This window comes from Microtus pennsylvanicus, chromosome 13 (assembly GCF_037038515.1).
Source record: "Microtus pennsylvanicus isolate mMicPen1 chromosome 13, mMicPen1.hap1, whole genome shotgun sequence".
In the NCBI taxonomy this organism is placed as follows: Eukaryota; Metazoa; Chordata; class Mammalia; order Rodentia; family Cricetidae; genus Microtus; species Microtus pennsylvanicus.
Genome location: NC_134591.1, coordinates 50994733 through 51020756, shown reverse-complemented (window position 1 = coordinate 51020756; position 26024 = coordinate 50994733). Strand labels below are relative to the sequence as shown.

General features: G+C 46.8%; 1 protein-coding gene across 5 annotated transcripts in view; it reads right to left on the bottom strand.

Moving 5' to 3' along the window:
- Eri3 (ERI1 exoribonuclease family member 3) overlaps window positions 1-26024 on the bottom strand; it is a 131896-nt gene that overhangs the window by 79805 nt on the left and 26067 nt on the right. For all 5 annotated transcript variants that reach the window (XM_075946505.1, XM_075946506.1, XM_075946504.1 and 2 more), the window contains 3 exons: window positions 19807-19923; window positions 13704-13763; window positions 9621-9712 (listed from right to left, as the gene is read on the bottom strand). In XM_075946505.1, coding sequence (XP_075802620.1) covers window positions 9621-9712; window positions 13704-13763; window positions 19807-19923 — 269 coding nt within the window. The remainder of the gene's footprint in view (window positions 1-9620; window positions 9713-13703; window positions 13764-19806; window positions 19924-26024) is intronic.

Below are 26024 nucleotides of genomic sequence, written 5' to 3'. Positions count from 1 at the left end.
AAAACAGTCTTGATTAGGATGATGACACAGGTGTATATTTGTATGCAAACTTACCATGACAGAAATGACACATGCTTATATTTACATACTCTACTATACCTACTTTATGCCTTGATTTGGGGATGGGGAATACCAGGGACTGAACCTAGGTTTTCAGGCATGCTAAGTGAGCAATCTGTCATTGAATCACATATCCAGACCTCTTTCTACTCTTTATTTTGACATGAGGTCTCACAAGGTTGCCCAGGTTGGTCTTGAACTGCTCTACAGCCCACCCAGGTAAGCTTTGACCTGCTGATTTCCTTACTTACTTCCTCCGGAGTGGCTGGGATTATAGGCCTGGGCCACAAGGCCTATAGGCTCATATCATGTTTGTTTATTTAAGACCAAAAACAAAACAGAAGTTGATAGTCAAGAGTCACAAAAATAATAGGCGAAGTCTTAGAAAAGAAACACTGGTTTTAAAATATCTCACACAAAAGAAAATACTAATTTTGGGGGCGGGAGCACCAGTAGTTTCTTCTTAGGAGACAAGCCCCTCCAGCCTTCATTCTGACAGAGAATACACACACCTGTGGAAATGTCAAGACTCAAGAAGATTAAAAATGTTCCACACGCAGAGAAACAGGGTCCAAGTCTCAGTCTAGGGGTGGTAGCTGGGAGGGAGGTTGCAATCCATGTCAGGTGAGTTCAAGGAGGACAGACGGAAGATCACATGCCCCAGCCATGTCCCAGATAGCTCCGAGGCCTCCAAAGCACCCTATCTGTCAGACTCTGCTACTGAGAATAAAGCCAGACTTTGAGTCTGAGCTGGAGCCACAGACATAGGACCCAATTTGTCTTCCTGACAATCCAGGCATAGAGACTAGCTGAACTAGTCCAACTCTGGGATAAGAGGAAGGTCTCAGAGGGTCCAAGCCTGTTGCCAGAAAAGGAGGGGCAAAGACACACAGATGGTCCTTGGGAGCTGTACAGATCAAGTCCTAGGGCTAGAATTTGGGTAGCAACACTAGCTTCTAGACCACTTTTAAATGGTAAAGGACCATTCACTCACCAATTCTGCAGCAGGCAATGAGGCCGCTATTGCTTTTAACATCTCACTGCCTGATGACTATTAAGTTATCTTTAACCAGTTTTAACTGGGCAAAACTATTCTGAGGTTCCTATAATAACTTCAGCGATTTAAACCCTCTGAGCCTTCCCAGGGGGTGAGAATATGAAGCTGTCACCCTAGCCAGAAGTACCGAGAAAGAGCAGCAGAGGCTCTGTCTACCAGACAGCAGTTTCTCCTCTAGGGCCCCTCCAACCATGAACTCCGTCCAAGGCAGACTTCCCAATGAAAGCACCAAGGGAAGGTGGCGTGGTAAGAGGCCTGCTAACCTGCAGTTCTAGGACATCCTGAAGAGTGCAAAGGGAGCAAAGACTAGGAACTACGAGCAGCCCTGGCTATATTTCAGAAATGGATAATCCCTTTAATGCTGGTTCTAGGCCCAGACCTAAAGGAGGGACATTCAGAAGTTTCTGAGTAGGCTAGCTCCGGGGGTGTCTGTGTTCACACACCGGGGGAGGGGGAGTACTCCTTACTCCTCCAAGCCTAAGAACTCTCAGCCCAAGGAGCTGTCAGGCTAACGAGGCTACCCCACCACCACTCCATCTGAGCGTGGCAGGCTGCACCGCACGACTGGCTTCAGGTGGCTCTTCTTTAATTAATGGCATCCCAGGCTCTGCAGGGAGCTTCACCCCACAATGAATGGCCCTCTCTCATTAGAGGCGAGCCTGCCATGATGTATTCAGGGTGAGGGCCAGGATTCATTTCCCTGTCTGTGGGTTGGGGATGGGAGGGAGGAAGAGGCACCAAGGAGATTTATATCGAGTGACTTGGATTAGCTGCAGCTGAAACATGACCCCATCAACTCAAGCTGCCTTCTTGGGGCTAACCCAACGCACCTCTGATGACGAGAGTGCTCTAGGGAAACTGAAAGGAGGGCAGAAGGTCTGGTTGCCATTCTCTCTGAGCTTAGACTCCAACTCGAAGGTCCAGAATTCCTATACAACCTCTGAGACACCCTCTCCCCTGCCCCCACACATCTCATGTGTTCGGAAGCCTGTGCTGACTCGGAACAATCTTTCCCATCAAGAGCCCTGTCATGACTGGGAGGTTGATCCACTAGCTCCCTATGGTGGAGGCTCTACCCTACGGCTTTCAGCTGGCTCTTCTGACTTCTGGAGTAAGCAACACTCGTATCCCTTACTTCAGAAAAGGGGCCTACAACATGGCTTACCCCTTAACTGATGTCTGGAGAGGACCCAGGCATATTGTACCACAGAGCATCTCAGACATCAGACCAGCTCAATTAGAAAAAAGCAGGCATGGATTTGTCACAAAAACATGCCACAGCTGCCATTTCACTACGGTGATCCAATGGGCTGAATCCCATTTCCAGTGTGGGAAGATCTTAGGCAATTCTGTCCTCTGCAAACATCTATCTTTACCTGCTGATTCAACTTACTGGCCCAGCAACTCTATTCTTCCTTCCACCTCTCCCTGGTACCATCTTACAGGATCACAGAAGACTGAGTAGGGGAACTGGGCCTCCCAGGCAAAAGACAAAAAAACTGGGTTTTGAAATGTTCCTGTTTATAGGATTGTCACACACTTAAAAAGAAGCCCACACCGTACTCTGCTTGCTACTTAACTGGTAGGATCTAGAAGCAAGGTGGATTGAAGCTACACAACACACAGATCTGTCCACTAAACTTGACTTTCAATTTTGCTTGTGCATGGGGAAATAGCACACTTCAGAATTCATGTTCTTTCCACGGATATGCCCTCAGAATAGCAAGTCACTAAGAGTTCTAGAAGGTATGCCTTCATATGCACCTGTGAGCTAATCCAAAGGCTGTTTTGCAGGCCTGCTGTGTAACCCTGGGAGACCCAGGGCAGGTGTCCATCATCTGCACATACACTCAGTGACCGACAGCCATGCTTCTCCCTGGTCCATAAAGCAAGCATTCATATACCCTTGCTTCCCTACTCAGAAAGAGATGTAACTCAGTTCCGCTTTGCTAAGCCCTATTTGGCAATGTGTCTAAACACATGCAAACTTAATTAGTTCAGGAGGGGAGCCCAAGTGCTTGCAGTGACAGATAAAAGTAACAGGGAAAGAGACAAGTCAAGATTGGCAGGGTGTTCTTACTCTGGCCAATTCCCCCAGCAGGCTGCTAATCAAAGGTGATACAGCTCAGTGCTGGGGACTAACTGGCATTCTTATGGGTAAGGGGCATGATGAGATGCCATGTGTGCTTCCAAATATAAACATAAAAAATGTGGTGTCCGCAATGATATTGGCTGCAGGCAGGCTCCTTATAACAGACCAGGACTTAGGTGTAGTGGCACACACCTGCAATTCTAGTACTTGAGAGGCTGAGTCAGGAGGACATTGAGTTCAAGACCAGCTTGGGCAACAACAGTGAGACTCTGTCTCAAACTAAAAGCAACACAACAAAACAAACAAAGCACAGATCTGAGGATTTATTTATTTGTGGCCTTGCAAGAAAGCTCTCTGGCAGCACCAAATCATCCCCTCCACATCTGTTGGCCAACCATGCCCCAATACCAAAATGAACATAAGAGTCTACATCTCCAACACCAGGCAAGACAACAGCTCAGGCTCTGACCCTCAGAGCAAACAAAGGACAAGGAAGATAGATGTCCTACCAGATCATACAGTGTGGATCATGAAAATGAGGACTGCAACAGATGGTCAACAGCCATGGTTCAACACATGGTTCTAGAGCCAGAAGCTTAGGTTCGAATCCCTGCTCTGTCAACAAACAGGTTGTGTCTTTGACAGATTAACTATCTTGCTGAGCCTCAGTTTCTCAACGTATTTTTAAATATTTTTTTAAAAAAGTGTTACAAGAAGAAATATTTCAGGATTGTAAGATAACTGAACAAATAAAAGGCTCTTGTTGTCATGCCTTACTGAGTTTGGTTTCCAGGATCCACAAGAAGGAGAGAACTGACTCCCACAAGTGTCCTCCTCTGACTTCCTGGCTCCATGGCAGTGCATACACACCCACATGTGCGCACACATGCACACAAAAACAAACGTAACTTTAAAAAAGTAACTTAACTGATAGAACTGTGGTTAGGGAGTTAAATATGTAAGCAGTACAAAGAACATTGGTACACAGTAAGTGCTTCATAAACAGTTTGTGTTTTCTCTTTACTTTTAACTTTTTCAAGGGCCCCAGCCTGCAGTTTCAGAGGCACAAACCTCTCAAATAGAGCACTTCACATTGTGCCCAGGAACAAGCTCCTTCTCCTCGGCCCAGCACCAACCCCACATCTAGCACTCTTCCAGAGCAGAACTTCTGCAGGACCATTCAGCTATCCTTCATTCAACAAACTACTGGGCTAGGTGGCATAGTTCAGTGATCAACTGTGTGCATAGCATATGTGAGGTCTTGAGTACAGTCCCCTGTACCACCACCACCTCCAAAAAATCCCCAAAATTTACCAAACTACTATTACACATCAAGTTTTGTCTGAGGATTATAAGTGTTTACAATCTATGAAACAGACAAGTAGAGACAGCTGCAATAAAATGCCATGAAGGAATCAGTAAACAGTAAAAAGTAAGTAAACATGAAAGTGGGAGGGTGCAGAGCCTTGAAGGTCCCAGCAGTGCAGCTTGACTTTGAGGGTAAGGGTGCCTTGGTAGGATGAAGCAGAGGTGTGACTTCACTGGAGTCAGATCCTAGGACAAACCACTTGGAGGAGCCTCTGGAAGTGTGGTCAACAGGAGACTAACTGGTTGAGGTAAGGCAAAGGGTGGTTCTCAGGTTTCTGACCTGATGAGCTACATCAAGGCAGCTGAGAGATGGCCACCAGGCGTTCAGGGAGGGCTTGTGGGGAGGAAGGCACAGACAGAGTTCTGGGCCTGTGGAGGGAGAAGAGCTATCTGGGTATAAGGCTTGGATTCAAGGGGCTGATGGAGCAGATCTCTCATCTCCAGGAGGATTATGTTGGTTCTCAATTCTCTTGTAAAAAAGACTGGAAAGCTCAGTGTACAAACAGGTGAAGCTCTAGCAAAAGGCAAGATTACTCCGATGAGAGCAAGAATGAAGGAAAATGCAAGATAGGACAGGGATCAAAACAGCACCAATATTTTAGAAACACCAACACTGGTGGAACACACCTTTAATCCCAGTCCTCTCCTGGCGGGGGGCAAAGAAGCAGGGACAATTTTGTGAGTTCAAGACAAGCCAGTCTACAAAGTAAGTTTGTGGACAACCAGGGGCACACAGAGAGACCCTGTCTCAAGAACAAAAACACCAAGCTTAGGAAAAACCTAAAAGAGTAAACTGCAAAAGCGACTAAGGAGAAGCCAAGGAATCGGAAGACACAAAGTTAAAGACTATCATGTCAAGATGACAAGATTAGCTCTACTGAATGAGCTAGAGGCCCTACCTGACCCAAGGCTAGCACCTTAGGAGGACTACTAGCCCACAGAGTCACTTCACTGCAGGTACAAGCAGTCTTGCTCTTCAACTTGACTGCAGCCCAGTGCACACTCTCCACACCAGCAGTGAGCAGCGAACAGTGAACAAGGTCCCTTCACTCTCCAGACTTTCTTGGCCCTTAGGTGCTCTAGGTCCATCTCTGCAGAGTACAGGCACAGGGCACACACAGCATGGACATCCCAGAAGTCATAAGGAGAAACAAAGAACATTCAGTGCCAGCTCTGCATTTAGATGTAGTGGGAGTGGGAGACCTTCCTACACTAAAGGTGAGCTGACTATGAAGGTCCTCTGAACCAACCACAAGCAGGCAGCCCCTCCCGTACTCAGGATAGTGCTCGATTACCCAAAATGGGCTTTCCTGCAAATTGCACTGAGGCCTGTGCCTTCCTCTTGCCAGCTTTGCCTCCAGTCTTGTCTCCCTCGTTTGACCCTCTTCTTAGATCAAAATCCCACCTAGGAAGCCACTGGTCTACTTCTCAAACACATTTTATTCAGCTGGTAAGCCTGGAGCTTCAGGCCACAGGGTAGAGCTCAAGTTCTTCAAATGGCTGGTAGTGCAGGTCTCACTCCTCAGCATCCATAAACCTTACCTGTCTACCACCCCAAGGTTGGACACTCCCCAACTGGTTAAGCAAAGGAACAAGAAACCCCTTAGGTTTCTTTAAGGAACAACAGGTAAAATGAGGAGAGGTCAGTTGCGAGGGGCGGGGAGTTAAACTAAACCCTATTAAGTATCTTTTCTATAAAACATATAGAAGAAAATTTAAGCCAGGTGGTAGTGGTACATGCCTTTAATAACAGCACTCTGGGAGGCAGAGGCAAGTGGATCTCTGAGATCGAGGCCAGCCTGGTCTACAGAGTGAGTTCTAGGACAGCCAGAGAAACCCTGTCTCAAAATACCAAAATAATAATAATAAAATAAAATAAAGTAGAAAAGAAAATGAAACCCACACTCACTACCTAAAACTCACCATATTGGTAGCTGTGGCTACAGCCTCAAGCTCACCATAACAGTAGCTGTGGCTACAGCCTCAAGCCCCACAAACCCAGACCATCGTCCAACTCTGAAGAAAGATGGACATGAAACAATTTTGTCAGGACGAGAGCAGATTTCTTTGCTCCGGTGGGATTTCTACGGCCACTTCAGTTCCCATTTCTCAGTGCTGCACTAATCAGACCTCTCCCAACAATGGTGATGTGAAGCAGCTTTGGGGGCTGGAAGAACAACAGCAAGGAGGAGGAGCCGTGGCTTCCCGAAACGAGAGTTGTGAAATGAAAACACTGGCTGAATTCTTTAGACTTAGTTAAATCTGGATGTCAAAATACCAAGCCAGCCACATACTAACAAGTTATGAGTGTCAATTTCACAGAGCCTTGTCAGGCTCAGCAGCAGCCTTTCCAGGCGCACAGTACAGGGCTCTGCTGAGAGCCGCTGACAGCCCTACCAAGGCTCCAGAACACCAATAAGCAGTGCGCAGTCACGCCGCACTGCTTACCTTTTCTCTCTGGCCGCTTTTATTTTGTTACACATTTAATTAAGAGCTTTCCCAGCAGTTATGCGGAGTCCAGCTTCTAAAGGCAGTCACAAGGCCCTCCTCCCCCACCAGCAGCTGCTGTCTCTGGCACACCCTTCTTCAGAGCCCTGACTTCCCCACCAAACTCAGGTAAATGAAACGGTGAAGTCTTGGAACTCCTTTTGGTTTGGCTGACTCTTTACCTCTGTGAGCCCTAAGGTGTTCTGCTTCACTTTGTTTGTTTCCTGTGTTTATAAAAGGGAGACATCGCCTCCTACCAGAGACAGTGGTTAGGACCAAATGATGTACACACTTGGATTCTGCAACCCAATCCAGATATCATTTCTCATTAAGACACAGAATGACAGTGCAGCACAGGGCCCAAAGACTGAACTGTGCTACAGACCAGAAGAGGCTGCACCAAGGATGACACCCTCTGAAACTTGCCTCTCCATCTCATGGAGCAACTCCAAACTGAGGAGGCCCAGCAACATGGTCTCTAGTCCCATGTACATCAAGTAGTCTGTATGCATGCTTGTGCACACCATTCACAAGAGACAGCAGCAGATTCAGAAGTACCAGTACTGGGAGGATGACGATACCAGAGAGGAAAACACTGGAAGAGTAGGAGTCCTGCCTGGAGAGGCTACCTAGAGGAACTGGGCCCTGGACCAGGTCAAAGCATCTTCCATGTGAACCCTAGAATCTGGGGTATCAGCCTGAGCCTGTCCCATCTGAATAGTTTCTCCTGGGCTGCAGAGCCTCCACATAAGACTGTCTAGGCTTCAAATCAACATAAACAAATGAGAACAGCTTTCCTAGGCTGGGGTGTAGCTCAGTTGGTAGAGTGTTTGCCTAGCATGCACAAAGTCCTGGGTTCAGTAGCCAGCACCACAAATACCAGGTATGGTGGAACACTCCTATAATCCCAGAATTTGAAAAGCAGAGGCAAGACAATCAGTAATTATCCTATGTGGTGAGTTCAAGGCCAGCTGGGTTAGTTGTATACAAAATCTTATCTCAAAAATCAAGGCCCTCTCAATGCCTCCTCAATCAATGCATCTGATTCACATCTACCTCCAGACTTCCAGACCCACTCTGTATAATTCGCCTGTCGTGTGAGAGGACAAAGACTCTCTGGAGCAAACCTAGAGGTGTGTAGCTAGTATCTATACACAGCCAAAAGGGTGGAACACTCAAGTGCTGTGTGCCCATGTGCTTTGGAGATTATTCTTCTTGATTCCCTCACAAGTCTAAGGTCCAAAAGCAGGCTTGGCACCCACCTGGGGGCCTAAGCTCATCTTAATAACCAGGGTCTACAAGCACACAAGGGACCCTGGTGAGAATGTGTTATTTGATTTGGCAGTAAGAGTCGCTAAGTCACTATACCTCACTCCTACCAACAATCCCCCCCCCCACCTATTGCTCCCCCTCCGAAATGAGAGAGAGAGAGGAAGAGAGAGAGAGAGAGAGAGAGAGAGAGAGAGAGAGAGAGAGAGAGAGAGAATGCCTGCTGCTGCTTCAGTCACAAAGAACACAGTGATATTGATTCTACCCATCCTCAGCAAACAGTGCCCCCACTCACTCCCTTAGGTTCCCCAGGGGCTGTCAGAAGCCAGGTGTCCATGAGGACAGACAAGAAGCACAAGTGTCAACCCAGCAAAGAAGCCTGTCCTGTCTTCCACAACCAGATAGGACAGGATCAGAAGACAAAGGAGAAGTGGGGGTGGGGTGGGGGTGGGGGACAAAGGAAGAAAGAGGAGGTGACTTGGGTAGCTTCCCAGAAGCAGTCTCTCCATCAGGACCACCAGGCTCTCGGCTGGATAACCAGGGTCTCACAATGTAGATAATAGAGCAGCATAGTAACAGCTAAGAGAAAGAATCACGGGACCAATTGCTGGGTCTAAATCCTGGCTGTGTGGCCCTAGGAAAGTTATTTAACTTCTCTGTGCCTTAATATCTTTCACTATAAAACAGAAATATGAACAGTACCTACTTCACAGTATTGATGAATGAGTTCTTATTTCAGAGCACTCCAAATAGTAAAATAGTTTTCTGTTTAAAAGATTTAAAACAAAACAAACAACAACAACAAAAAACAGCCGGTGGTAGCAGTACACACCTTTAATTCCAGTACTTTAAAGGCAGAAACAGGCAGATCTCTGTGATTCTGAGCTCAGCCTGATCTACAAAGTGAGTTCTAGGACAGCCAGGGCTGTTAAACAGAGAAACCCTGTCTGGAAACACCAAATATATCCTCCCTTCCCCACAAATCCTCTGTTAATGCCCTCCTTCTGTGTCAATAACATGCAGGCCAGCAATTAGAAGGGCTGCTGAGAGCAGCAAGACTTGTCAAAGACAGAAGGACTCAACAACAGCATCCTAGGAGGCCCTAACTTGTCCCTGCCCTGTTGCAGAGATGCCTAGAAGTCACAGCTACCAGCCTTCCTCTAACCTGGTGACCTCAAAGGCCCAGACCCCTGCTGCCCAGCAGGCTTGAACATTTAAGCCCTAAAAGGCAATGCCTGGTCCCTTAGATGCCAAGCCCTGCAGCAAAGAAGCCCTTTGCATACTCACATGACTTTCAAGTCCCAGTCTCCGCAGGTGACAAAAATTGACTTGACGTTTGGATCTAAGAGGCCTTCCTTCGCCATCCACTCATCGACCCTCTGGAAAGTACACAAGAACAGATGAGATAGTCCTTCTTCTGAGCCTATGAATAGCCCCAACAGTGACACGCAGATAAGCCGCTTGTTACCAGAGGAGGAGGAATGGGAATCTCATCCAGCTGGGCTGGGCTCTAAGCCCTGGCTTGGTCCTGGACTACAGAGGTTCTTCAAGGATGACCCCTTTGGGAAGACATCATGAGCCTGTGTGTGGTGAGAGAGGGAGTCCTCTACCCTTCAACGTGTGGCAGCCTACCCAGGATCCCAACTGGCGGTCCAAACATCCTTCTCAGACTTGACTGTCTTTCCTTGCCTGTCACACAAAGGCAACAAGCACAGGATATCCTGGGCCATAAGATAAGGGCAGAAAGAAGCCATAAGCAGGATGTTACCTATAGCCTCGTTCACTCTGCTGCTATTTCACACCTACTGTGCTGATGAACCTAGTTATTCATCAAGTGAAGACAGAGCCCTTTCCCTCCAAAGGACCTTCCCAGCAGTGAGGCAATGCTGTCTGCTCTAGTTGCTGAAAGTCTAGAAACAGGCTCTATTTTGCATCTCTCCTTTTCCAGGCAAGGGTTCAAATTCAGCAGGGTATTTTGAGGACTGTGCTCAAGTGCTATACAGGGAAAGAAATCATTTCCTAAGCGCACCTAAGTCCTTCTCCTCATGCCTCCAGCTGGTTTTACTGTTTGCACTCACACCAGAGTACAAACATGAGCATCGGTATATAACAAGAGAATTATCATAAAGAATTCATGAAGCATTGCCTATTTTTCAGACGATCCCAGGCACAGGAAGGGAGTGCAGCCAATCAGACCATGGCTTCTACTTGCACGGGAGGATTATTTTTTAAGTCTCTATCATACAGTAGTTAGAAACACAGAATTGAAAGTAACACACATCTAGGTTCCAACCCTTGGCTTTTCCTTCTCCTGATTATGTTGCTAACTTGAAGTCATTTAAAAGTCATTTAACACCACTGAACCCCAGTTTCCTTTACCTATAAAAAAGACTAAGATGACAATCCTTACCAAGTTGTTCTGAGAATAAAATGTGATAATGTGTCAAATGCCTCCCCTACAATAGATAGGAGGCTGAGAGAAGAGAAGGGGAGATGGGAAAGTGGCCAGACTGCTGCAAGAAGGCCCAAGAAGAAGGAACACTCCTGGCAACAGTACGGGAGGTGTAATGACTGAGTGTAGATGTGACTGTTGGTTAACGTCTGTCTTCCCTAGCAGACTGGAGAAATGCGAGGAGGAGCGGGGAGGTGTCCACTTCATTCACTGTCCTAATCCCAAACCCAGACCCGGGCTTAAAGCCATACAAATGTGTTGCCAGGAACAATGGCACACATCTGTGATCCCAGCAGTTTGGAAGCTACAGGGTTGAGGATTGCAAGTTTGAGGCAGACTGAGCTATATAGACAATTCAAAAACCAGCCTCAGCTATACAGTAGACCCTGTCTCAAAACAACAGATACTTGATTATGGAGGACATTAACAGATGGAAGTCTAGTGAGAGCAAAGCCTACAGTGCTGAAAAGGCTGGAAGCCATTAGACCAGACTGCAGAGGGGCTGTGAGCTAAGCAGTAACCGAGAGCGCGCGTGGCTCCAATGAAGGCTACCCCACCTAGCAGGTGTGGCTAGCTCCGCGGGCACTTCTGAGCCGCTGAAGACCCCCCGTAAGACGACTGAAAAACCACTCACGTTCCATGGGAGGCCAGAACCCAGAGTGTGAGAGCTGCTCTCTGGTACACACTGTGTAGATCACACAGTCTCTAAGCCCTCTTCATAACCTGTATCTCTGCCTACCAATCTTCCCCAGTCTGGGAACCTCCTAAACAGTGAGGCTGGGTATTCCACTGCCACATGTCTCCCTCAGCAATCTGGCTTAATCCCTTATACACATGTACACATGTGAAGACACACACCATTACAATTTTACCCAAGGTCACCTAAAGAAAAGACACATTTCATTCCAGAGAAGAGATAACATCAATTCAGAGCTTCTGAAATCCCTAAATCCTGCATTAGCGGGCTGATTCTATACACTCAAGTAAGTGTCCCACATGGTAGAATGCTAACACCCCATCTCACACTGGGCAGAGATGAGGACAGGACAGGACTGTCAGAAGGACTCAGCCAGCATGACCACCTTTGCCCCAAGAGGTACTCACACTCCACCATGTGGCAGAAACTTAGTGAGCATCTTTCACTGTGAGTCTGCCCAGACACTCAGGCCTGGTCTCCCCTGTTCTGCCTAAATGAAGAGAAGCGATAGGAGCCATAAGACAACTCATCCATCGGGCAGCCCCTCCCATCCCTGGCAGAGTAGTGAGCCCAGCCTGAGCTCTACTCCCAGCAAATGAGTCAGGTGAGCATCTTGCTGGCTGCTTTGGTGGGGACAAGAATTCACAGTTTAGTTCTGTAACTGACTAATAGGACCAAGACCAATAGGACCAGTATGGTGTCCTTGTCCTCCAGAAACTACTCGGGTTGACGCTGGAAATCTTCCCTTCTCAACTAAAAGTCTCAGGCGTGGATGACTGAGAACATCCTAAGCAGCCTACTCCAGGAAGGTATCTTCTGAACACATCTTCCCTCAACTCAAACCATGACTTTAACGACCCTGATTTGGAGCTGACCCAGAACACTCCATCAGGACCCCAGCAACAGACATTCCTGAGGAATGCTGTCACTCCTCTATCCTCCCTTAGAGCAAGGGTGGTTGGGGATGCTGTTGGCAAGGAGTGCACCCATCAGTCCTAGCAACGGACTACATCTCAAAAGGACAGTAAAGCAGGGAAGCAAATAGAAGTTACCTTCCCTTCCCTTCTGCCATCTACTGCAAGTGTCCTCACCATGGCCAAAACTGAGCTGACATGTCTGGACTTCTAGACTCCAGGGATGCGGAGTCCCCACTGCCACTGAGGTAAGCTGAGCCTGTCTTTGAGACCTGTTCTATCCCGATGGGTCCAGGATGTTCAGGGCACAATGCTCCCTGGGGGGACAGGATTTATGGCTAAAGGGAGATGTTTCCCTTTTGATGCCATAACTCCACCTTTTTGCTGTCCACCTCCCATGTCAATGAGCCTTGCTATTCCTCCTGAACACTGATAAGGTCTAAGCTTTGGATTTATGAGTCTTACAAACAAATAAAGCACCCAGTGAAATCTACAAGCTTGCTGCTGTCTGCCTCCTCTACAGAGCAGGGCTAGGAATGAACCTTTCTTCTTAGAAAATCCTGAGGCTGGAGGGGTTGAGAGGAGGGAGGCTGAGACCAAGCATAGCCTCTTCCTTATTCCCCCACCCCCAAGCTGGAGCATAGGAAGCAGCGCCTTAACCTTTCCCAATTCCCTGAGGAGAATACCCAAGAAGTGTGGTCTCTGCCAAGAGTTCTAAAGTCTTTAATTTGATTTTCCTCACATAGGCAATTGTTGTAATTATTCTGATTAGGAATCATTACCCAGTGCAGCCTCTGCACCCGACAGGCACATCGCATCCCGCAGCAAGCTGCAGTGGGGCAGGCAGCCGGCTGCAGCTCCTAGAGGAGTTGACAGCAAACAAAAGCCATCGATGGGAGTTCTGGGTGAGTTAATGAAGTGCTCACATGCCACAAGGAGCCAACACCAAAGCTAAACAAAAACACCTCCAGTCCCTGGGGCTAATCCCTTAACGCTGCAAAGCAGCTCCCCTGCCCCAGCCCACCCAGTGCAGGCCTCCTGCACAGGGCCATAGGCCAGGCGAGGAGGGGCTCTGCCTGACTCCTGGCAGCACTTGGACATCTTGTCAGTAACCCTGACGGGAACAGCTGGAGATGACAGATCAATGGTTCAATACTCTCAACAGCATGTCACTGATGTGACAGCAAATGTTATTCTAATCAAGCCATAATCATAGTCAAATTATACGGCTACATTCTCTGGAGGGGAGGGAAAGAAAGGCAGCAGGAAGAGGTCAGAGGTCAGGAATTAAAGGTCATTCAACCTACCTCCAGCACTTGCTGCAGCCTTGGCTGGCCATCCACCATGGCTTGAATGATCCCAGTGAGCTGTAAGGAGAGAAAAACAGTCTTTGGATAGAAAACCAAGGTGCTGAATAGTCCATCCTGTTCCCTCTCTTCCTCCTCCCAATGTGAGGGTTGGGTCCTCACTGCTTCAAGGTAAGGGCCAGGCCGGGGGCTTGGGATCATGTCCGAGGATGCTGTATGAACATCCCAACAGCAGCCTCGCCTGAGATGGGCCTGCATATCCATGCTAACAGCAGGACAGGCTCCATGCTTGTTTAAACTTTTATTTGGGAGGAATTTTTCTTTAATTTTACATGTCTTTTGTATTCACCAGGTGCAAAGAGTCTCCACAAATTAGTCTTAAGGCACATTAGCCGCCAGCTTCACAAAAGTTCCTGCAGCACCTGGCACACTTGGGTTTGAGTCGTCCCTTTCTCTGAGCCTCTGTTAGTCCAGCACTTCCCCAAACACAGTGAAGCTTCTCAGAAATCTGCACACCTCAGTCCTTAACACCACCTAGCCAAGCTGGAAGGCCACCTATGAGCAGTGGGGAGACAGACGAAGAGGCCTATTGTGTAGACTCTGGCCTAAGGACTGACTCACAGGTAGAGGCCGTGCCCAGGTCAGGCCTAGCTTTAAGCAAGCTTGTTTTGCTTTATTAGTTCTAGAGTAAAAATATCCCCCAAGCACAGAGTAGGCATAGACTTCCTATCAGTATCTGAGGCCTGAGGTCCTGTGTCAGACACTAGCTAGAAATCACAAGGCCATCATGTCCCTGGCTAGTTTCACAAAGAGAAGTATGTCGGGCTGGCTTGGAAACAACTTTTTTGTTGAAGTGGGGGAAGGGACCTAAAACTCCAATTAAACTATAATTACATTTAATGAATACCAAATACCCAACTAGCAGAAAGTGCTGGCTCTAAGAGGGAAGGTTATTTTCTCATAGTGACTTACATGGAATGGTAATACACACCTTTTAGGGAAGAAATTTTCATTTTAAGAATGCTGAGTTCCTCTAGGTGGGTTTCTGTAGTTCATCAAGTCATTATTAGGTGGTATTTTAAGGAAGTGTAAGGACACAGCCACTCTATTTTATATTCCAGAAACTGTTTTTATATTAATCTGTATTTTAATTGGGTAACAGCTGCTGCCTACAGACTTCCCATGGTCTAAAAGGAAAATAAATTAGAAAGATTAACTACACTGTTGTTTCGCAAGGCTTTAACCCACAGCATGCCCACCCGGCTGGCACCTCCACACCCTTTCCTTGCTTGAGAGACCAGAGAACTGCCCAGCAGAGGGAGGGCCTGAGTCAAAAAGTAGAAAATACTGGTCTCCTGCTACAGCGCGAGGGAGGTGAGGCAGCCTGCACGGGAGGGAGGTTTTGACAATAGAGCGCTCCTCTTGTTCATTCTCCTGGCACCTACTATGTGCCAGAGCAGCAGGGGCCTGCACAGGAGCATGAACGCCCTGCCTTCTTGGAATTTGCCCTTGTCACCACAGTGCCCTCCTATGCCCAGCCCGGGTAACACCCAGAGCAGAAAAAAAAATTGTTCTGCATTTTCTGTCAGACACACAGGGACTAAGACTCAGGGAAAAACTCTCAATCTCAACTTCAGATCCACTTTCCAGAAGACAGACTGACAACCAGGGACCACAGCTGCTTACCATAGCCTTGCTCGCTCACACTAAATTCTTCCAGGGTAGAGGGATGGCTTGGGTCAAGGCTGCGGTGGAAAGGCCCACAGCCACTCTCACTTCTGGAAGCCCCAGGGTCTAAGCACCAGTCTGTATCCAGTACGAGTGCCAGGCCCCTTCTCTGGCTCTACCCACGGGAGTTCAGAGAAGCTCAACAATGAAGGCTTCAGAAAGTCTTAAATGTGCAGACAAAAGCACAGAGCAAGAACTGAGGCCCTGGGAAAACCAGATGTGTGTAAGAAACACACTACACCAGTAGTCTAGCAGCACATCACTTGCTTAGCACACTCAAAGCCTTGGATTTAAACTTTAGCACCACACACACACACACACACCACCACCACCAAAAAAGAAAACCAGGGGCCACACAGGTGTCTACTAGAGGGCTGTAGGACTCCTTGCTGCAAGCCAGGCCCACCTGTCCCCACATGGAGGTCAGCTGTGCTCACCATGCTTCCTAGATGACAAGCTTTTCCACTGGTGGCCAGGCAGTGTGGCTCACCAATAAAGTCCTTTGGGACTAAAGTCAGCCTCAGAGACAAAGGCTTCAACAATAGTACAACTAGACACAGCCTCCTAGCCCTTAGGGGACTGAGACAGTTTTTGGAGGGATAGATTCATCACCCAAAGAATGAACCACTTCTTCCTAGCTCTGCCAGGGTACACTGGATGAAGGGGGCTAAAACTGAGAAAGTCAGTCCCTGTACTTGATAAAATTAACTGGGAAGTTCTATCTTAGGCCTACCTTAAATCTTTCCTGCTGTGGTTTTAGGCCCATCCCTACTTAGATTAGTATGTTTGCAAAAGGGCTTTCATATCCTTACAATGAAAGGTACTAGAGCAGAGCCAAGTATTTGTTAAGCTGAGAACCAGGGCTTGCAGGCTAAAGGGGGCTGGCTCAAAGGCCTTAACCACTTAAGGTAGGAGAGGTGCGGGGAAGAATTAATATGTGTTCTCTGGCTCCTTTCACTGAGGAATTACAGATTAACTCCCACTTCTCCAGACAGAAACCACTGGCGGGTCATACTACTGGTTCCAATACCCCTACCCCTGCATGAGGGCTTTGTCCAGGGATGAGCTGGCTTTATCTGAAACAGTAGCAACTCCAGGAGGCAGCCCAGGAAACTCAGTGCCAACAGCACGTCAGTACCTTCTCCTTTCACAGTTTATCTCCAACACAATCGCATCCGACACCAAGCCGGTTTGTTGATTACATAAGCACTTGTCTTTGGTCTGCAATCTGATACCCAGACTCACTCTTTCTTCTCACACAAAGAGACCAATAAATCTCACCCTTTATAAGTACAGGTGCAAGACAAAGCCCTTTACTGGCATTTAGCAAAAAGGGTATTTCTCTCTCTCTTTTCTCATGACAACAAGAGACTGTACATGGCCAGGGACTACAGCCGGCCAGCTGCTGGAGCACAAGCTCACGAGCTGGGACAGATTCCAGAGGCCAGAGAAGAGGAACATCCACCCGTCTACACCAAAGCCATATTCAGCATGTCTATGGACTGAGGCGGTACCTCAGGAGGCTGAGCCCCTCCTCACTAAGCAACATGAGCATTTGTGGGGCTACAGTCCTGCTCAGGCCAAAGCCATCTCTCTGCGGCCCAGCACTGTACAAGCATGTGCTCACGCACACATGCACATACACAGGTTAGAGGTTCTGTTTGGGTGTTTTTTTGAGATAGCCCTGGACCTTTGTAATTACAGCCTTGAATTCCTAGGTTAACCCAGGCTGGCCTCCAACACCCAGCCTCCTATCTCAGCCTCCTAGGTACAAGGATTACAGGCATGAGTGATCACGTATACTTTTTGTATGTCTGAGACAGTCTCATTTAGTCCAGGCTAGCACTGAACTCCTCATCTTCCTGTTTCTGACTAAAGAGTACTGAGATTATAGGCACATGCCCCTGTACCTTACCATACTAGAGTTCTTAAGAACTCTTGTGTATTTGAGAAATAAACTCTGCTAGAAAAGCTGCGTGGGTCCAATCTAGAAGTGTAAGACCACTGCTTGCACTTTTATTAGAGTCTCTGGGTAGGTTAACTCCACCCACCGCTATGCCAAAAGTGGCTTATAGACAGGGCAGATGAGGCCTCACCCTGTACCCATACTTCTCTTCAAGACCTAGTTACAGCTTGTATGGGGTCAGGGCAACACTGAGGTAATGTGAGGTTTTCCAGAGACTTTATTCATTCAAAAGGACAAGTCAGAGACCACCAAGATGGCTCATCCAATTTTGTCACCAAGCTTAAGAATCTGAATTCAATTCCTAGGAGTCACAATGAAAGAAAAACTGACTCCCACAAGTTATCCTCTGTCCAATACGCATCAAAGCATGTGTGCATTCCCTCCAAACACAAATAAATTTTTTTTTTAAAAAAAGGCCAAGTTGGCCAGGTGGTGGTGGCATAAGCCTTTAATCCCAGCACTCGGGAGGCAGAGGAAAGCAGATCTCTGTGAGTTTGAGGTCAGTCTGGTCTACAAAGCAAGTTCCAGGACAGGCTCCAAAGTCACACAGAGAAACCCTGTCTGGAAAAACATAATAATAATAGCCAAGTCAACAATATTACAGTAACTAAGAAAGTAGACACCTCCCTTGTTTTATGGAGTACACATGGTATTAACCCTCATAATGGGACAGAAATGGATCGGCACTCCAGAAATGCATTATTGAGTAGCAAAACAGATAAATAATCAAAATACAAGCTATGCAATCAATATGATTTTGGGATAAGCACAATCCAGGCTGTGTACCAAGGAAGGACACCACCTAATCAGGTCTGGACACAAGAACAGAGTACACACTGCAACAAGTAGGGACAGAGCAGGAACTAGGAGTCTGGAGAGCACTGAGTTCTCACAACCAGATCTTTGTCTTCAAAACAGCTGCGCCCAACACCACTCCTGTCACCCTCCAATCATCAAACTATCAAGAAGAAAAACAGGCTTTCCTTATAGTCTCACAAAGCTGCACCAAAAACTGCAATGGAGGATGCTCTCTGGGAGCCTTCCGTCCCTAGGTTCTGGAGCACCTACCCTTGTCAAAGGCTGGCACCAGCAGCCTTCTGCCATTCCTGAACTTGCAGCAACCACTCCAAGATCTAGGCCTCTGGTTCACACCAGGCAATGTAGCCTCAGAGCTCCATACCAGCCTAAATATCCCCGTATCATTTGTTCCCCGAAACTAAGCTAACCAGGTTGGCCTGGTTAGTACCCGGATAGAAGAGAGCTTGGCATGGGTTCCAGGCTGTTGGGTGGCTAGTGTAACCTTCCGCTGTTGAAAGGTGACTTTTCTAAAAGGGAGCAAGGGGTCAAATAGCCACTCGCCCTGGTGGGAGAGCAATTTCCAGGGGAAGGAAGAAAATGAGGGAAAGCTTCAACATCATGAGCTGGAATGAAAGAAAGTCTTAGGACACTGGACACTGGACAGATAGCTATATGCCATAAAAGGCCCACCTTGGCCAGATGGTAAACACTGGCTATAAGATCAGAAGCAGCTCTGGAGTATCTGGGCTAGTCAGCCTCAGGGCCCAGTGAATTGCCCACTACAGCTAGCAGGCCGTTCCTCAGCCTCTTCCACAAAACCAACAAAACTGCTGGGATCCCCTAAGTACTTCTTTCCCCTATTTCACTTATGCGTAGAAAGTGGGTCTTTATATGAAGGCACAAAGGCTCAGTACATCTCAGCTCCAAATTAATGTTTTCCGTCACCTCTGCTCCCATGCATGCCTGACCAGTGATCCCACCACAGAATGCATGGCATGGCACATTACAGGGAAAGTAGCCACCGAAAGCTTCTCATTCTTTCTGATCATTCTGGGAGTGGGCCCTCCCAGGCTTCTCTCTCTGCTGAGAACTCTTTAAACCTCAGGCAAGCATCAAAATCTCAGCTCCATTTCTGCAGTCTGCAAAATGGGGTCTGCTAAACTTCAGACAAGGTAGACTAGACAAGGACACTTGAGCCTTGGCCAACCTGTCTTCTCTGTCCTTGGTGGGAGAGCTGTGCTTTACTTTGCAGAAGGACAGAGCAACATTCTTAGGAAGTCAGAACGCCTGAGTGTAAGAATGCGGCTAAAATCCTCACGCTTCCCAACAGGCCCTACTGAAAATGGAACAGGAAAGAGCCTGAGTCCCATACTACTCAGAGATTCACTCCAAGGTCGAGTTGCCAGGAATGTTGGGGACAAGAAGAAAGGGAAATGTTGGAAAGTCTGGGGTAAACGGTATCACTGCTGTCCCTGGGGACATGTACTCAAGTAGTCACAGACTAAAGAAACCATTTCTGGGTTCTTGCCTTAACCGCTGGTCTGATCTAGCTTTCCCTGAGTGGCCTACATGAACCAACAATCCCAGAGCTCCTCTCCCAGCAACCCTTACCTCTGTACAGAAGGGGGTAAGCTGTGGGTGGACTACAGGCTGGACATACATGTGAAAGGTAGACTCGATTTCCATGGTACGGCCGTTTAACTTCAGGATGGGGAACTCAATGATTTCCTAGAATGCAAAGAGACAGAAGAGAAGGTAAGTCATTCTTACGACCAACATTTCAAATAACTATGGCGGACCAAGGAAGAACAGCTCATTCCTCCTCCAGCCCACACCCAGCACTACGAGGGCATGTCAACCAGCCTCCCCACGGTTTTTAGGAAGGAAGACATTAGTATAATCTGCCTACCAGTTTTCCTGACAGGAGCCCATCATTTGAGCCTCTAAGAGAAAGAAAGGCTTCCCTCTCTTGCCCAGGCTGCTGTTCTAAAAGGTAAGTAAGCAGCCACCAGAACAGACATAGATTTTCTTGTATGAAGCTTAAACATTGCTGGGGTGTGTGTGTGAGGGGTGTCTTCATTAGTTTTTGAGGAACAAAAGAGATAACAAGCCCCCCAAATAAAGCCAAAGGGGCTATCAGAGAGAAGGAGAAAATAGAACACAAGTGAACAGAGGCCATGTCTCCCATCTTTCCTTCAAGCTCTGCACACTCCCCTTCGCCTGCCCCTACCCGCCCAACCGCTTAGCAAGCCCTTCCCAGTCCGCTGGAAGGTAATGGAAGAGAAGGAGGAGGAGTGACAATTTGTTTGGTGTCTCTAAGATTAATTTGTCTCCGTTATTTAATAGAGATGCACAGCACCAAGGTCCTGGTGTGCAAACAGGCTTGCAGAACGCTGGCTGTGCAGCACGCCTCATACATCCTTCCTGGAAAGGGAGGGATGCTCCGGAGGGGGGAAGAGGGCAGGAGAGAGCACGCGCACCAGAAAGAAGAGGGAAACCAAGGGGATAGAATAAAAAAATATATTGCTTTTTAATATTCAAAAACAGTTTGCAAAATTTAATCAAAGCAGAGGAAAAGCTAACATTTTTACCACTTTGACATTTTTATTAGCGCTTTCATAAATTTTTAAAACATGAATGGAATTAGTTTACAACACCCACACACAAAAAAAACTGCCCTGAAAACATCTGGAAGAGACAAATAGGAAATAATAAAAAAATAAATAAAAGCAAAATCTTCCAAGTAAAATTAGCATGTGAAAAAGCTTCCACTGCAGAGACAAGAAAGGAGTTTTGCCCATACAAGGGCCCCAACCATAAGCTCCAGGGGCATACCTACCCCAGAACCCTCATTCCAGAGAACATCCTTCTGGCATCATTAAAACCAAGGCAAACTAGTTCTCTGCAGAGACTGGAGACACAATACAGAATTCACCACTGCTGAGTACCAATCCCACTCAGGGAATCAGTGGGTGGGAAAACAGAAAGTTGTCAATTGCCTGCACGTCCCAAAAAATACAACTACCATCCTTGAGAAATAGATTCACTAATATTATGGTCTTCTGTGTAACCCGGGCTGTCCTGGAACTCACTCTGTAGACCAGGCTAGCCTCGAACTCAGACATCTTGCTGGGATCAAAGGTGTACGCCAGCAATGCCTAGCTGGACTTATTTTATTTTCAGTATTTATTTCACCTCAAAATGTAACAGTAAGGCTGAAAAACAAATCAAGGCAGTTAGATTTTATAGCAGAGAAATTTAAAGGTCCTGACTGCCTAGTTCCCCTAGGTCAGTGGTCCTCAATTGCCTAATGCTGTGACCCTTTAATACAGTTCCTCATGTTGTGGTGACCCCCAACCACAAAATTATTTACATTCCATTTCATAACTGTAATTTTGCTACTGTTACAAATCATAATGTAAATATCTGTGTTTTCCAATGGTCTTAGGCTACCTCTGTGAAAGAGTCGTTAGACCCCAAGGGGTCATGACCCAGAGGTTGTAAACCATTGCCCTAGGCTGATGCCCAAAGATGGGGAAGCTGAAGGGAGCTTGCCTAGTCCCCTGGGCTGAGTCCCAGAGTTAAAGAAACTGAAGGCAACTTATTACCAAGACACGGGAAGAGCTTGATGGATGCAAGGCAAGGGCAAAAAGGCCTGGACTGCTGCTTAGGACAGATGAGAGACACTTCTCCCAGCCGAGTGAAGGGTTCATTCTCCAACTGGCTAGGCCTTTGTTCCCACAAAGGACCACAAAGCAGGCCAAGCAGAGGGGAGCTTTGCCCCAGAAACTAAGTTGAGTACATACACCATACATACTGCTGTTCCTAAAAATTCACATATCCACGATTCCCAAGAGTCAGCTCTGAGCTGTGGCTCATGAGTCAGGCCCTCTGTGACCCATGAATTTGTAGTAAATCCTCCTTTCTCCTGCTTAGCAGGAGAAATACTCTCCCAATAGAAAGAGCTCCACAGCCTGGTGAGTTTGGCTGCCCTAGTTATCTAAGAAAACAGAGAGAGTTGCCCCTCACTAACAATGTTAGCTAGGCCCGCAATGAGATTTAACCTGTGACACAACTGTACTTTTCATTTAAACTTTCATTTGGAAAGAAACAGTGTTTGGAGACCTGCAGTTTGTCCTGCTTAATAAAGACAAGTGTTGGGACCTTTAAGGATGCCATTCATCTTTGGCTTTTATTAAATTCAATTTTCTTAAGCCTGTGATACATTATGAAATTAGGAGTTGACATTCCTCTGGAAACAAAAATATCTATCAAACATAAATAGGGGGGAAAACCTCTATTACCAAGAATGTATGGCTTAAAGTTGATCTCTTTCCACTTTTTTACAAGCACACGGTTTGTTTTAGATATCTGAAATGCTATTACAGATCTGGAATTTCATTAGTATTGTAAAACACAATGTGCTTCAGCTCTTGCTCTGACCAGAACTGAATAAGCTTTCTCAGCAGGCTCTGCAGCTCAGCATTCAAACTCTCCTGCTGCCAGTTCCTTCACTCACAGGGACATGGAGCTAGAGACCAAATTCAGTGACACCCTCCTGAGACCTGTCTCAGCTCCACGGGGGGAAAAGAAAAGAAAGAAAGAAAATGTCTCAGACACTCAGGACACAGAGTGTCGGTTCATCAGCCAGGCGTAGTCCACACACAACATGGCTCCTCTGGAGTCTTTCCTCAGCAGCATCAGGAGCTATAACCACATGACTGCACATGACCTATTCTTTTGAATCACTGAAGTGCAAAGAGGAGCTTGTGACAGAATACTCTTTCAAAATCTTTTTAAAAAATAAGTTTTAAATGGAGCTAGAGAGATGATTCAGTTGTTAAAAGCATATGCTGCTCTTGCAAAAAACCCGAGTTTGGTTCCCAGCATCAATGTCAGGTGGTTCACCTTCACCTATAACTAACTCCAGGGGATCCAAAGCCTCTACTATCAGGGCGCCTGGACTTACATCTATACACCCAGACATACTCGCACACAATTACAAATAAAATTTACAAAAGAAGACAGTCTGAGGGATCAGAGCAGAAAGACCTCACTAGGTACTTCCCTCCTTCCCATACTATTCAGCAAGCCCACGCCCCACAGCATCAGCCCATACAGCACAGTCATGGAGAGGAGCCCTATGCTGCACAATGGCATAGCTACGTATCAGGTGTGCCTAAGCCACGCCAAATATTTTCTTGACTGTTAAATCACAAAGACAGCAGATGGTATCAACTCCAACCCAAGGGTCTGTGAAGATGTGCCCAGGTGCTAGCTTCTACTCTAGCTGCTCTTGGATCATAACAATATTATCCCTGCCCCTCTTCCTTTCCCTTTGCCCAATTTCATTATTCTCCCAGAAAGAAGAGAGTTGTCTGTTTTATCTTTCTTTCAGGGACAGATGAGAGCTTCTGTCCTAGAGGAAAGAAGACCCAGTCTGTATTTATAAGTCCTCCTTCTGGCTCTTAAGAATAGCCCCATAATTCCTTTGTTTTCCTATGCCACTCACATTCAATTAATCTTCTAGGGGGGCTACTGTGTTAGACAAAGTGGGACTTAAGAGGTAAGTAATTTGTGCCTTGGAGAAGCGCTTGACTAGTTAGTAAGGAGAAACAAACGACACCTGAGCAAACAGTGGACAGTGGAGGGACATTATCAAGTGTTAGGCTTTTGTCTTTTCCATTCATTTTCTTATTTTATGTTTACTAATCCTGGAAGATAGGTCATGTCATCAATACCATCATCAGATCATAAGTCAATACTGCTAAGCACCTACTATTTAGCCAGCAGAGCCCAAGCACAGGCACAGCAGTGAAATGTGGACCTCTCCCTAGCATGCTCAAGACTGGGGAAAGGAACAAAGGAGATGGTCTCCAATACCCTCTTCCATGTGGAGAATGGAACCATCCTGTTCCCTCCACTTCTTGTTTCCTCTATGGAAGATTCTCTGCTAAGTCCTAGCAGAAATGATCTCATGCCTCTAAACAACTTATTAGGTGGAAATCATTACTGTTGCTATTTCACAATAAATTAAGTTCCAAAGATGTTATGGTCACTAGCAACCATGCTCCTAGTAAGAGATAGAGCTGGAACTTCCAAAAGGAAGGGGGACTGGCTGTTCTGTAGGGACTCAGTATACTCTCCCCTCAATGTCCCAAAAGCAGCATGTGTGGGTGCCCAGGCAGAAGTCCTAGAGAAACATTCCTAAAGCGCCTCTTCCATGCTGTAGCCAGAGAGGTGGCACAAGGCTGAGTTCAGGAAGGCAAGGAACCTGAGCCTTCAGTCAGTGTCTCTGGCACCTGGCTCTTGTCCTGGCACTTGGTCCTCCCTTTCTCAACATTATCTGCGTCCAGACAGGAAGGGGCTAACAAGTATGAGACAGAGCCAGTATCTGTCAAGCAGGAAACACTCTGCTTTCTGGGATTTCCCAGAGGACCTGGGAAATAATCTGCCTAAAATGACAACGGAGGCGGTGGGGTCAGGTTCAAGCCCAGACACAGCACTCCAAAGCAGTGTCTACTGGCTTCATCCATTCTTACGTCTCTAAACAGTTTCCATCCTCAACTGATACCAACCACTTAACCCCAGATTTACCCAAACTGTCTAGTATGCCTGGGACCAGTGGTCTTTAGAACATGGGACTGTCAGTGCCACAACTGAACAGGTAGTTATCCTACACCATTCACAAAGTGCCTATTCCATCCCGCTGTCTGGGGGCAGAGTGAAATAATCCAGCTGACCTGCTGATGGTGGCTGGAAACTGGCCACAGCTGACACCTAAGGACAAAACCCTCAGAATCTGAATTGTTCAAAGGACCCGATTCTAAAGCGGCTGCATTTCTCTCTCTCTCTCTCTCTCTCTCTCTCTCTCTCTCTCTCTCTCTCTCTCTCTCTTTCTCTCTCTCTCTCTCTGGAAAACACTAGCTGCAATTTTTTCCCTGAAGGGAGATAAAACAAAAAGGAAGCACCAAGCAAATGTTCATTGCTTTTACCTATATAAGAGAGCTGGAACACAGGCTTTGAGACCACCTGATTTAAAACTGATCAACTATGAACCCCAGCGTGTCCCTTAATAAACTGAAGAAGACAAAACTGCACTGCGTCTCAAGTGAAAGTTCATGCCCACTATTGAAGATTACAGGAAAGACATCTGCAGGGTTTGTTTTTAGGGTATGAAAACTTCCTTCAACTAAATTATCCATAGAGATTAGGTTACACGGGAAGACAGGAAGGCAACAACAAAAGACATTAAGCAGAAAGGGCTCAGCTGATGCTGGAATTGGTGGCAAGGGTTAATACAGTAGTAGTCCAGCCCGTTTTCCCAAAGCACAAATTCTTCTCTGCCTGAGCTGATATTTCTATGGTCCCATCTGAAATAAGGGACTGAAAAAATCATTTTCATGCCTTGCCCAAATTAATCTAAGAAGAACAAACAGGCATTTCCTTAATTTAGTGATAGTAAAAGTAATCTATCCCTTTCTTCTATCCCCTTACTGATAAAACCCAAAGGCGATCTAACCATGAACAGCAAACATGGGGCTTAGCCAAATGCTTCAATCTGAATGAAGTCTGATATAAAGGTAACCAACCCATTCTCAAGAGAAAAAAAAGGGGGGAGCCTCCTGGTCATTGGGAAGAAGGCTGGGAGAAGTAAGGGCTACACTGGGCACGATTTGCTTAACAGTTAGGGGGGCATTTATGCACAAGGAGCTTATTTCTTAAACAAACACTCGTGGTTTTGATTTACACCACAGCCTGCTCCTAAATAATTTATGGCGGGTTAAATTTATTGCCGAGCCCTGGCTGGCTGCAAATTCGAATTGCCA